Source organism: Lynx canadensis, chromosome C1 (assembly GCF_007474595.2).
Source record: "Lynx canadensis isolate LIC74 chromosome C1, mLynCan4.pri.v2, whole genome shotgun sequence".
In the NCBI taxonomy this organism is placed as follows: domain Eukaryota; kingdom Metazoa; phylum Chordata; class Mammalia; order Carnivora; family Felidae; genus Lynx; species Lynx canadensis.
This window is the reverse complement of record NC_044310.1, coordinates 202,450,435-202,463,335: the sequence shown is the minus strand read 5'-3', so window position 1 is coordinate 202,463,335 and position 12,901 is coordinate 202,450,435. Positions and strand designations below refer to the sequence as shown.

Genomic DNA, 12,901 nt, shown 5'->3' with positions numbered 1-12,901 from the left:
ACAGAATCCAAAGCAGGCTTCAGGCTCTGAGCTGTCAGCACAGAGCCTGACATGGGACTTGAACTCGTGAACTGCAAGATCATGACCTGAACCAAAGTTGGACACCCAACCAACTACGCCACCCAGGCATCCCAGAAAATCTTTTTTTTTTTTTATTTTGTTTTTTATATTTTGAGAGAGAGAGAGAGAGCTGGGGAGAGGGGGAGAGGGAGAGAAAGAATCCCAAGCAGACTCCACACTCAGCATGGAGCCCAAGTGGGCCTAGATCCCACGACTCTGGGATCATGACCTGAGCCGAAATCAAGAGTCAGATGCTCAACCGACTGAGCCACCAAGGCGCCCAGAAAATCTCATTGTTGCCTGGACTCAGAGGTAGAAGCTCTCAGAAAGGGCAGCCTCTGTCTCTTGGCAACCTGTTCCTGGCGCTTTCTTTTGACCTCCTTCATGCTCTTGGCCAAAAGTTTAGTGTCTTCTTGCAGCCTCTTCCTTATTTTTCTTAGAACTCTGTGTCTTCTGAGCAATACGCCGACATTTGCCTTGGAAGTTACGTGGAGTAACAAGACGCTGAATCTTGGGCGCCTTGGTTCTAGGTTTCTTACCTTCTTTGTTTAAGAGCCCCATCACAACACACTGGCGGACATCATCTTCTTTAAAGAGACTGAGAAGTTTGCGGATTCTCCTAGCTCTTTTGGGCCCCAGGCAACAAGGCACAGGAGCATCCGTGAGTCCAGGAATATCCTTCTCCCCATTTTTCACGATGACCAAGTTGAGAACACTGAGGTTGGCATCCACAGCGTAGCCCTGAACAGATCTGCACTTTCTTTCTCCAGTCCTCCTAGGTCTGTAGCAGGAATGTCCCTTACTCAGCGGCCGTACACTTCTCGTAAGAGGTATAAAGTTTCCGGTCATCATCCACGTCAATGAGTCTCTGGCAGCCAGCAGCTTGGAAGGACATGTTCAGTTTCATCCTAAAGCTGCTTACCACCTCCAAGGCGCTACGAAAAAGAGTTTTGTCATCACATGTTCTAAGCACTGATGGGGACATTAGATTTTATAGTTTTACCCAGAGAGTTGGATTCACCTGCTGCTAAATGGGACACGAGCAAGATAGAGGAGAAAATATAGAAATGGAATGTGTAGGGGCCCAGGGCTGGCTGCCCCAAGATGGGCCGCTTTGGCATGAAGATGATTTCAAGCTGAGGGCAATTAAAGCCCTGTGGGCTCAATAAAAGTTTTGCCCCTCCCTTAACTACTCAGAAGAATTTAAATTGGGGATCTTTCCCAAAACAATGGTTATTACCAGATAAATTCTATCTGAGTGACCCATCTGTATGGCAGGGAAAACAGCTACCAAACACCTGCTCTTGTTATCACCCTGTGATGTGCATTCCTTCCCTCTGAAGTCCTAGATCCCTACCCGCTTCTCCTTAGTTCAGGATGACATATATCCCTCATTTTGCCTGACGTCAGAATTTCCATGTCTGTTTGGATTCCTTGTACATATACTCTTAAATGTTATTTTCTCTGTTAATTTGTCTCATGTCAATTTTTTTTCTTTTTTTTAAATGTTTATTTATTTTTGAGAGACAGCGAGAGACAGAGAGACAGAGCATGAGCAGGGGAGGGGCAGAGAAAGAGAGAGGGAAACACAGAATCGGAAGCAGGCTCCAGGCTCTGAGCTGTCAGCACAGAGCCCGACACAGGGCTTAAACTCACGAACCGTGAGATCATGACCTGAGCCAAAGTTGGATGCTTAACTGACTGAGCCACCCCGGCGCTCCTCAATTTTTTCTTAGTCCAGCTAGAAGGACCTTGAAGGGGACAGGATATTCTGACCCCTCGATACATTTATTGATACACCTCATTCTACTTCTGTGATGTTCTCACCCATGTCTTCCTTTGCACTTGTTTAACTGGGGAGTCAGATGCTGAAATCTGGACAAAGTAAAAATCTCTATTCAACTTTACAAAATATTTATCAAGGGGCCAGATGGAAAGACAACCGTCTCCAAAGATGGGAAATAAATTATTTCAACCATGTGGATTTTAAATTCTGTTAGGCCTGAGTGGCTCAGTCAGTTAAGCGTCCGACTTTCGCTCAGGTCATGATCTCATGGTTTATGGGTTCAAGCCCTGCATCAGGCTCTGTGCTGAAAGCTCAGGGCCTGGAGCCTGTTTAGGATTCTGTGTTTTTCTCTCTGTCCCTCCTCCGCTCACACTCTCTGTCTCTCTCTCAAAATAAAGAAATAAACATTAAAAAAATATTTTTTAAAGATTTAAATTCTGTTAGGTGGAACTAGAACAGACTTTATTTAGTCTAGGACTAATTTTTCCCCATTATTGAGGCTATATACCTCTGAATGTTCAATCTGATGTCCCGTGAATTATTGGGGGACCCAATCTATTTGGGGGGACCATAATCTATTCCTGTCCCTATATGAGTTCTGAGGACTGTTCCCTTAGGTGGGTTTCCCCTCAGGTGTGGGTGGTGTTTTCTCAAGCATGCGCTGGTCAGAATTCAGCTGAAGACAGAAAAGGTTCCTCTGTAGATCTCCTGAACACTTTCCCTGTCCCTTCTCTGGGTGTAGCTCTCTTCTTTGAGAATCTGCCTATGAATTCCTGGTCTCCCCAACTCCTAGTTCCCCTTCTTCAACTCAGGGGCTCTAAGAAGCTCCCCCTGGCCTCCAACTCCCTGAGTTTTGGCCTAGAAACTCTCTCCAGGCAGTAAGCTGGGGCAAACACAAGGTCACATGCTTTGTTTCCCATCTCTCAGGTCCTATGCTGCCTGTTGTCCAGGGTCTGAAAATCATTGTTTCATATTTTGTCCAATTTTTTTTAGTTGTTTCTTGGGGGAAGTATAAATCCAATCACTTTTACTTTATCTTGTCTCGAAACAATCATGTAGATTTTAAATTAGAAAATGTTATTGCTGTCTCTCTTAAAAACTGTTCATGACTCCAAACATATGTTTTCTTTCATACTGAGGAGTTGGTTTACCATCTGCAATATTAGGGGAGGGTTTTTTTTTTTTTTTAATTTTTTTTTTCAACGTTTATTTATTTTTGAGACAGAGAGAGACAGAGCATGAACGGGGGAGGGGCAGAGAGAGAGGGAGACACAGAGTCGGAAACAGGCTCCAGGCTCTGAGCCATCAGCCCAGAGCCCGACGCGGGGCTCGAACTCCCGGACCGCGAGATCGTGACCTGGCTGAAGTCGGACGCTTAACCGACTGCGCCACCCAGGCGCCCCAGGGGGGGGGGTTTTGTCAAGAAAGGTGACAGATGGCAGTGGGGGAGGCGCCTGGGTGGCTCAGTCAGTCAAGTGTCTGACTCTTGGTTTCAGCTCAGGTCATGATCTCATGGTTCAGGAGTTCAAGTCCCACATCAGGCTCTGTGCTGACGGCACAGAGCCTGGTTGGGATTCTCTCTCTGCCCCTCCCCTGTTCATGCTCTCTCTCAGATTAAATAAACTTAAAAAAAAAGATAGGTGACAGGTGAGAGTTGGCAAAACTCTTCAATGACACTACAAGTGTCTCTGTAGAATTAATTAGCTACTGGTTGTTCGCTATGATGGATATAGCACTGGTCTTGAATTTGACTTCTCATAGAAATAAAATACAATGTAATTTGCAGTTTGAACTTCTCGATTCCATTTTATGAGGTCTCTCTCTTTTTTTTTTTTACAGCTGCATCTCTGAGGTATACAGTGAGGTAACGTTTAGGGTATGTAATCACTAGGAGATCTGTTAGTGTAAATGCAGGTCATTTTATTCTAAACACAGGCCACTTAATTTAGAGTAGTATGAGTAAAGTAAATCTTGAGACAAAAGAAAAGGAAAGGAAAGGTAAAGAAGAAAACCAAACCTCCATTTCCAAACCCACAGTTTGGGAATGTGCCATAGATATTAGAATAATGGTGCTGGAAACTCCTTTTGACAACTGGCAGAAGTTTTTATATGGCCATATACTGTCTATTTCATCATTTTCAGTAGATGAAAATGTATAAGAAACACTATATGGGGCAAAAACACACTAAACATCATTTATAAATCATTTAATTATTACTTTTTGAACAGTTAGGGCACCTTTGATCGTATGATTAATTCACTGTCACATTTGTCAATCTTCTAACATTTTTTGACTCTTTTTTGGCTTCACAGGCCATCCTTCCTTCAGCCTAGATCTTCCCATTGATTTCTGAGGTTGGTAACTGCTACAAAGTACTAGGAAACTGGGTGGTACATGCATTCATTAATTCATTCAATAACCTTGGCCAAGTCATCTAAACTCTCTGAACCTCATTCTTCTTATCTAAAAAAGGGATAATAATATCAATATTGAAAGAAGTTTTTAGCGTGTGTGTGTGTGTGTGTGTGTGTGTGTGTGTGCACGCACATGTGTGTCTACACCAAGAACAATGCCTGAATCATAAGGGGCACTCACTAATTTGTTTGGCTTAAGCATCCATTATAAGGAGAGAAGTACACAAATTAACAAAATGTCTAGAATACCTCCTCCAGGAACTATGATTTATTTCCCTTCTGAAATACATCATGATGAGATTTTCAATGTCAAAGACTTCATTTTTTTTTTTAAACGTTTTATTTTTTTTTTAATTTTTTTTTCAACGTTTATTTATTTTTGGGACAGAGAGAGACAGAGCATGAACGGGGGAGGGGCAGAGAGAGAGGGAGACACAGAATCAGAAACAGGCTCCAGGGTCTGAGCCACCAGCCCAGAGCCCAACGCGGGGCTCGAACTCACGGACCGCGAGATCGTGACCTGGCTGAAGTTGGACGCTTAACCGACTGCGCCACCCAGGCGCCCAAAGACTTCATCTTTTAATATCACAACCCATAAGAAGGGCAATTTGTCTAGGCTAGAGAGGGAATGCAAAAAAAAATTCTTTCATCTCTAGGGATTTGAGACTTTTCCTGTCTGACAGAGGCAACAGAATCAGTGATATTTGTATCAGCTATAGTCTCAGATATGATTGCTGAGATGGCTGTACTTACCAAGCCCATGGATCCTGGTTTTGAATTAGTTTCCCAACAAGAGAGATGTCTAAAATTTGTATTCCTCTGCCAAAGAACATTCAGATTTGGGACGTCTGGTTTCAATTGGACTATCTTTCAAATTTTAAATATATCATGCACTCAAGGACTATCATAATTATTTTAGAGAGCTGCATACCGAGACTGATCCTGTCATTGTCACAGCATTATCAGTAACTGATCTGAGCCAGGAACTCCACTCCCAGGTATATACTTCTGATGCATTGAATTGTGTGCCTCCAGATTAATATATTGAAGTCCTGACCCTCAGTGCCTCATACTGTGATCTTATTTGGGGATAGGGTCATTGAAGGATGTAACTCGTTGAGGTTATACTAGAATAGGGTGAGCCCCTATTTCAATCTGGTGTCCTTATGGAAAGGAGAAATTTAGACACAGATATGCACACAGGGATAATGCCATGTGGACATGAGGGCAGAGATTGGGGTTATATGTCTACAAGCCAAGGAATGCCAAAGATGTCAGCAAACCACCAGAAGCTAGGAGAGAGGCATGGAACACATTTTCCCTCATCCTCAGAAAGAACAAACTCTACAGACAGCTTGATCTCAGGCTTCAAGCCTCCAGAACCATGAGACAATGTATTTCTATTGTTCTAGCCACCCAAGTTGTGGTGCTTTGTCACAGCAGCCCTAGCAAACTAATACGACATCCAAAAGAATTGAAAACAGGCAAACAAATACATATACACACATGTTCACAATCGCACTATTCACAATAGCCCAGAAATAGAAACCATCCAATGTCCATCAACGGGTGAATGGATAAATAAATTGTGGTATATATTGCTGGAGGACTGATTAAAAAAAGACAGGACCACTCACTGACCTGTGAGCTGGACCCAGGCCCTTGGAAGCTCTTCCTTCCCTCCCCAGTCCCTTGCCTTTCTGCTCCCAGAGACTGCTCCAAGGACAGAACCTTGAGATGGTGATGTGATGCTGAAAACACCTGCCTGGTCTATGTGGCTGAGCCCAGTTAGGGCCTCTTTATAAGCTTTTAAGATTTGGCGGGGCAGGTGTGGTGATCCATTCATCTTGCAGCCAACCAAGATAAGCCTTGTATTTAAGTTCCCTTTGCTATTATTAAAATTGCCACCTACCAACACAGAGTGGCCTGCCTCTTTCCTCAGTCTGTCCCTGCCCACTGCCTATGGGGAGTGGTTTCAGACTACACCAGGAACTCCCGAGAGGGTTGTGACCCTACATATACATGCACTGGAATATTATTAAGCCATAAAGAGGAATGACGTACTGATAACATGCTACAAAGTGGATGAACCTTGAATATATACAAAGTGAAAGAAGACAGACACAAAAGGTCACAAATTGTATGATTCCATTTATATTAAATGTCCACAATAGATAAACTATAGAACTAGCAAGCAGAAAGTGGGGGTTGGAGGTAGGGGTGCTGGGGTTTCCTCTTAGTTAGAGGAAAATGTTTTGGAACTAGATAGTGGTGGTCGTTACACAACATTGTGAATATATTAAATGCTACTGAATTGTTCATTTTAAAATGCTTAATTTTATGTTGTTTCAGTGTCACCTCAATTTCTTAAAAGTGCTATCTTAAAATTAACGCACAGGGTAGGGGCACCTGGGTGGCTCAGTCAGTTAAGCAACTGACTTGGGCTCAGGTCATGATCTCGCGGTTTGTGGGTTCGAGCCCCCACATCAGGCTCTGCACTGACAGTGTGGCGCCTGCTTGGGATTCTCTCTCTCTCTCTCTCTCTCTCTCTGCTGCTCCCAGACTCATGCTTTCTCTTTCTCTGAAAATAAGTAAACTAAAAAAAATTAATGCACAGGTCTTAAGTGCACAACTTGACATTACCTATGTAAACAACACCCCCCTCAAGAATAGAGCATTACTATCACTCCAGAAAGTTCCCTAGTGCCCCTTACTACACTATTGACTCCCAGAAGGAAACATTGTTCAGATTTTTTTTTTTTTCCAAAAAAAATTTTTTTTTAAGTAGGCTCCATGCTGGGCATGAAGCCCAATGTGGGGGTCAAACTCACAATCCTGAGATCAAGACCTGAGCTGAGATCAGAAGTCAGATGCTTAACTGACTGAGCCACCCAGGCACCCCAACATTGTTCAGATTTTAATGCCCAGAGGTTATTTTCCTCTGTTGTTGAACTCCACCAAAGTAGAGTTATACATCATGTACTCTTTTGCATCGCCTTCTTTTACTCAACATAATTTTTTTGAGATTCATCCATGTTGTTGAATAGATTAGTTTTGTTTCTTTTTATTGCTGAGTAGTAGTATTTCAGACCATTTTATCTGATCTTCTATTGAGTTGGGTTGTTTCCAACTCTGTTATTATGAATGAGGCTGCAATAAACATTTTTGGTGGGCAGGGTGCCTGGGTGGCTCAGTCAATTAAACATCCGACTTTGGCTCAGGTCTTGAGCTCACGGTTCATGAGTTCCAGTCCCACGTCGGGCTCTGGCAGCTCTGAGCCTGGAGACTGCTTCAGATTCTGTGTCTCCCTCTCTGCCTCTCCCCTGCTCATGCTCTGTCTCTCTCTCAAAAATAAACAAAATATTTTAAAAAGTTAAAAACAAAAACCATTTTTGTTGGGCATCTTATTTTATTGGGAGGAGGACTATCTAGGGGTGGGATTGCGGACTCATAAATAGATAAATGTTAACTCACAAGTAACTCCTGGGGCTCCAACATGGTCGCACCATTTTACACCCCGTATGTGAAAGCCCCAGTTGTAGCACCTCTCCAACATTTGTTCTTGATTGCCTTTTATTTTTTTTAACATTTATTTTTGAAAGACAGAGAGATTTTTTTTTTTTTTCAACGTTTATTTATTTTTGGGACAGAGAGAGACAGAGCATGAACGGGGGAGGGGCAGAGAGAGAGGGAGACACAGAACCGGAAGCAGGCTCCAGACTCTGAGTTGTCAGCACAGAGCCTGAGGCGGGGCTTGAACCCATGAACCATGAGATCATGACCTAAGCCAAAGTCAGAACCTTAACTGACTAAGCCACCCAGGTGCCCCTTGATTGCCTTTTAAATTTTAATTATTCTAGTTTTATCTCATTGTCCCTTTAATTTGCATATGCATCAGGAAATGGTATCTTTGCCTTGTTCTTTTTAAAAAGTTAGCTTTATTTACTTACATACTACACAGCTCACCCATCTGAAGTGTAGAATTTGACTACTTTCAACAAATGTACAGTCATGTAACCACTACCACAATCAAGATACAGAATATTTCCAACGTGCCCCTAAACAGTCAATCCCCTCCCTCATCTACAGCCTCTGGCAACCACTGATATGCTGTTACTGCAATTTGCCTTTTCTAAAATGTTTTCTAGAATGTTATGTAAGTGGAATCACAAAGTACGTAGTCCTTTGTTTTTGGCTTGAGTACAAGGCTCTCGTGATTCATCCACATTGGTGCATGTATCAGTTTATCCCTAAGTCGTATTGAGTAGATACATCACAGTTTGTTCTTTCAGTAGTTGTTGGATATTTGGGTTGTTTCCAAGTGTTTGCTATTATGAATAAAGCTGCCATGAACATTTGCATGCAGGAGTGAATTGCTGGGTGATATGTTAGGGGTACGTTTCATTTTACAAGAAACTACCAAGCTGATTTCCAATGGACCATTCTGCACTCCCACCCACAATGCATGTTCCACTTGCTGCACATCCTCACTGACACGTGGGATTTGCAAGCTTTTTCCTTTGAGCCATCCTGCTTTGAAAGTGGGCATCCTTATAGTTTGTCTCTTCTTTTGGTTTTGTTTTGCCCCCTCCCCCCCGCCCCAACCCCTTAGACCCCAGTGAGGGAACTGCTCTGCTACGTAGCAACCCAGACCCAGAAGCAAGTGCTCTACAAACAGCTTAACACCAGGTTCTCCATAAATGTGCCTTGCGTGCTAGGACTCGGCTCCCTTTCCAGACACATCCATGTCTCAGGAGGAGCGGCTCTTGCTCAGGATGCCGCCCAGTGTGCCCCTGTAGCGGGCACCTGGGAGAATGGGTGAATGGAGGCCCAGCCACACACTGCCCTATCATTTGGCCTTGACAGAATTCTGACTTAGAGATTCAGTCATAATCTACAGATGGTAGCTTCGCCCTCATTCAAGCATATACATAAATCTGAATCTGCATCATTCTAGTTTTAAATGTACTTCCCTGACAACTAATGTTAGGGGGTCCAATCTTTCCAAGCTAATTATCTTGATTAAATAATCAGGTTTGGTATCCCATGGATAGAATCAAAGTATATTTTAATCAGTTTTGTAATAGACACACACTATTGTAATAGTATTGTAAAATATTGAAATAGTAACATGCTAGATTACTATTACTTTATGGAAGGAATTTTTTTGGTGTTGTTTTAGAATCCATTTTATTATTTTTTAATGTTTATATTTGAGAGAGAGAGTGCAAGCAGGGAAGGGACAGAGATCCAGGCTCTCCACTGAGAGCAGCAAGCCTGATGTGGGGCCCAAACTCATGAATAGCGAGATCATGACCTGAGCCAAAGTCAGACACTCAACTGAGCTACCCAGGTGCCCCTAGAATCCATTTGAAATCTGCACTATATATGTTATCACTTTGCCAAGTGTTTTACATACACTTTCCCCTCATTTAAACCTCGTAACTACTATATGAGGTATGCTTTGGTCTCCTCACTTCACTGATTGAAACTTGTATCTTTTCAAAATTAGTCCCTAGCATTGTGTCCTAGTCCATTATAATAAAGGCACAAATGGGTTTAGAAAATAACTATTGATCCTTCTTGTATTCTTTCATTTACGTGAGAAATCTGTCAAGAGCAACGTAAGATCACTTGCAGCTTTCATTGCTCCAAAACTGATGAAAGGTCATGTCAAAAGAGCATCTACCGGGGTGCTTGGGTGGCTCAGACGGTTGAGCATCTGGCTTTGGCTCAGGTCATGATCTCACAGTTTGTGGGTTCAAGCCCCCCATCGGACTCTGTGCTGACAGCTTAGAGCCTGTAGCCTGCTTCGAATTCTGTGTCTCCCTCTCCTTCAAAAGTAAATAAGAACATTAAAAAAAATTTTTAAAAAGAGCATCTGTTGATCCCTGGACATTAAGGAAGGTGCAAACTCTGTGGTGGAGAGAGTTGTCTAAAGGCCAAGGCTTGAGAGGCTGGATCAGAATCACAAGTGGCATGAAATGGAGGTCCCTCAGCTATACATCTCTGAAACTGCCAATGTTTCTAAGTCTCAAAGCAGTTGGGGGATTCACCCAGTAAGTACACAGCTGAATCTTAAAACTCTTAAAGGACAATTCTAAAGGAAACAAGGAGGGGAGGTCCCCCAGTTGTCTGTGGTGACCACCTTCGTTGTACAACTAATTCAGCTGAGAGGGGCATGGCAATACCATGTGCCAGATTATCCCCTGCCTCCACTGGCCCAGTGCCGGATGGCCCCAGAGGGCAACTGAGTGTGTTGTTAGGCTATCATGCCAGGGACAATCACCATCAACAAGTAAATAGCATAAAAGCAGAAGAATGCACCTGTAACAACAGTCTCTTGGCACAGCTGTTGGGTTGGTGCACCTGCTCTTTGGCTCCAGTTCAAGGTCTCCTACTCTCTGTACCCTGCTCCTCCCCCTTTCCATCCACCAGGTCCCCATTGCTCCCTTGCTCTTTTTAAAAACAGGCTTCATGCCCAGGGCAAAGCCTAACGTGGGGCTTTGAACTCATGATGCTGAGATCAAGACCTGAGCTGAGATCAAGAGATGGACGCTTAACCAACTGAGCCATCCAGGCACCCTTTGCTGTCCCTTTTTAATTAGTTTCTCTTGGGATAGGTCTGAATACTTCACATATTTGTAATGCTTAATGTAGGTATTATTTTCATATTATTTATTTTCTAATGTTTATTTTTGAGAGACAGAACGTGAGTGGGGAGGGGCAGAGAGAGTGAGACACAGAATCTGAAGTGGGCTGAAGTGAAGCATCTGGCTTCGGCTCAGGTCATGATCTCACGGTTTGTGGGTTCGAGCCCCGCATTGGGCTCTGTGCTGACAGATCAGAGCCTGGAGCCTGCTTAGGATTCTGTCTCCCTCTCTGCCCCTCCCCCACTTGTGCTCCCTCTCTCAAAAATAAATGTAAAAAAAAATAAACATTAAAAAAATTATTAAAAAAACCCTGACTTTAAAAAGTTAGATGACATGCCCAAAGTCACACAGCAGAACTGAAATTAGAACCCAACATCAGGGGTGCCTGGATAGCTCAGTCGGTTAAGTGTCCAACTCAATTTCAGCTCAGGTCATGATCTCACAGTTCATGAGTTTGAGCCCTGCAATGGGCTCCGTGCTGACAGTGCATAGCCTGCTTGGTATTCTCTCTCTGCCCCTCCCCTGCTCGTGCTCCCTCTCAAAAATAAACTTAAGAAAAAAAAAAAAAAAGAACCCAAGGTTAGATTACAAGGTCCATGCTCTCTTCCTATCACAACACCACTATTCTTCATTGGTATTCATTCTAAATCAGTTTCTGACCAATCCTGAGTGAATCTGAAGTAAACAGAATAGTGACTACCTTCTATGCCCCCACCCCAAATCCCTACTCCACTGATCCAGAAATATCTTGTACTTCATTTCTTGACTCCGGAACATTCCATTCCGTCTCCAAACAGGGACTGTTATCAATTTAAAAAAAACAGCGGACATGTTCTGACATTTATCCTACTACACCTCCAGATTTAAGCTTTCAACAAATCTTACTTCTCCCAAAGTCCTTATTGAGCTGAATACCTTAACACAGGTGTTCATTGCTAAACATGTATGCTGAATGCTTAAGATTTTTTTCTCTCAAGGGTGAAGAGGGATTATAATCCCCATTCCTTTGTCCCATGTGGCAAAACACCACACCTCCAGAGATTGTAATAGGATGGAAACTAAAAATTATGTATAAGGGTGCCTGTGTGGCTCAGTCAGTTAAGCATCCGACTTTGGTTTGGTCATGATCTTACTGTTCATGAGTTGGAGTTCTGCACTGGGCTCCGTGCTGACAGCTCAGAGCCGGGAACCGGCTTCAGATTGTGTGTGTCTCTCTCTCAGCCTCTCCCCCATTCATGCTTTCTCTCTCTCCCTCAAAAGTAAAAACATTAAAAAAAAAATAATGTATGCATAAACACGTTTTCAACTATTATGGACACTTATTTTCATTACCTATTTAACTTAGTAAGCTCCCCTCCCACTCCTTATCCCATGATGCTGCAATGCTGGTCCCCTCTCCAGTTACAGGGATGTCAGTGCACTGGTTATGCCTTCTGGGGATTCTCAGCTGGCAGGCCACAGAACTGAAGCTAGTTTCCAAAGAATAAACCAGCTCAGCCAGGCCTCCACAGCCAAGCCCTTGCACCAGACCAGCCACCACAAAAGTACTTACGCAGGTGGCCAGTTTTCTTAGGAAGGCTGCTGACTGCCCTCATCACAAGGTTTTGACACTGCAGTGGAGTACCACACTAAGGTGGCACAGGACAGAGCTGGCTTCAATTCTATCAGAACAGATTTAAGGACCGCCAGGGCCTCTCCTCCTGGGCCTGACTTTGAAGTCCTTGCTACTGAGCAGCAGGTAATATCTCAGGACTTTGTCACAAAGCTTTCTTCACAATTGTCAACATGGCCTTCAGACTGACCAGCGTAGCCATCTATTGCATGGCCTTGAACCCAGTCAGGCCTCTCAGTGACTTTTCCATGGCTCCAACCCAACTCACCACTTAGAACTCCAGAAGCCACGAAGCAGGGTAATCATCTTTATGAAATTCAGAGAGAATAAAGGCAAAGAGCCTGGGGCCAGGTGGATTCATGTTGGGCACAGCTG

General features: G+C 43.4%; 1 protein-coding gene across 1 annotated transcript; it reads right to left on the bottom strand.

Moving 5' to 3' along the window:
* Positions 1-350: 350 nt before the first annotated feature.
* LOC116738238 (40S ribosomal protein S6-like) lies at positions 351-993 on the bottom strand. Its single transcript, XM_032594162.1, is given in 3 exon segments — positions 351-473; positions 475-868; positions 870-993. Coding segments are annotated over 3 exon segments (615 nt in total). The 5' UTR covers positions 968-993.
* Positions 994-12,901: the final 11,908 nt, after the last annotated feature.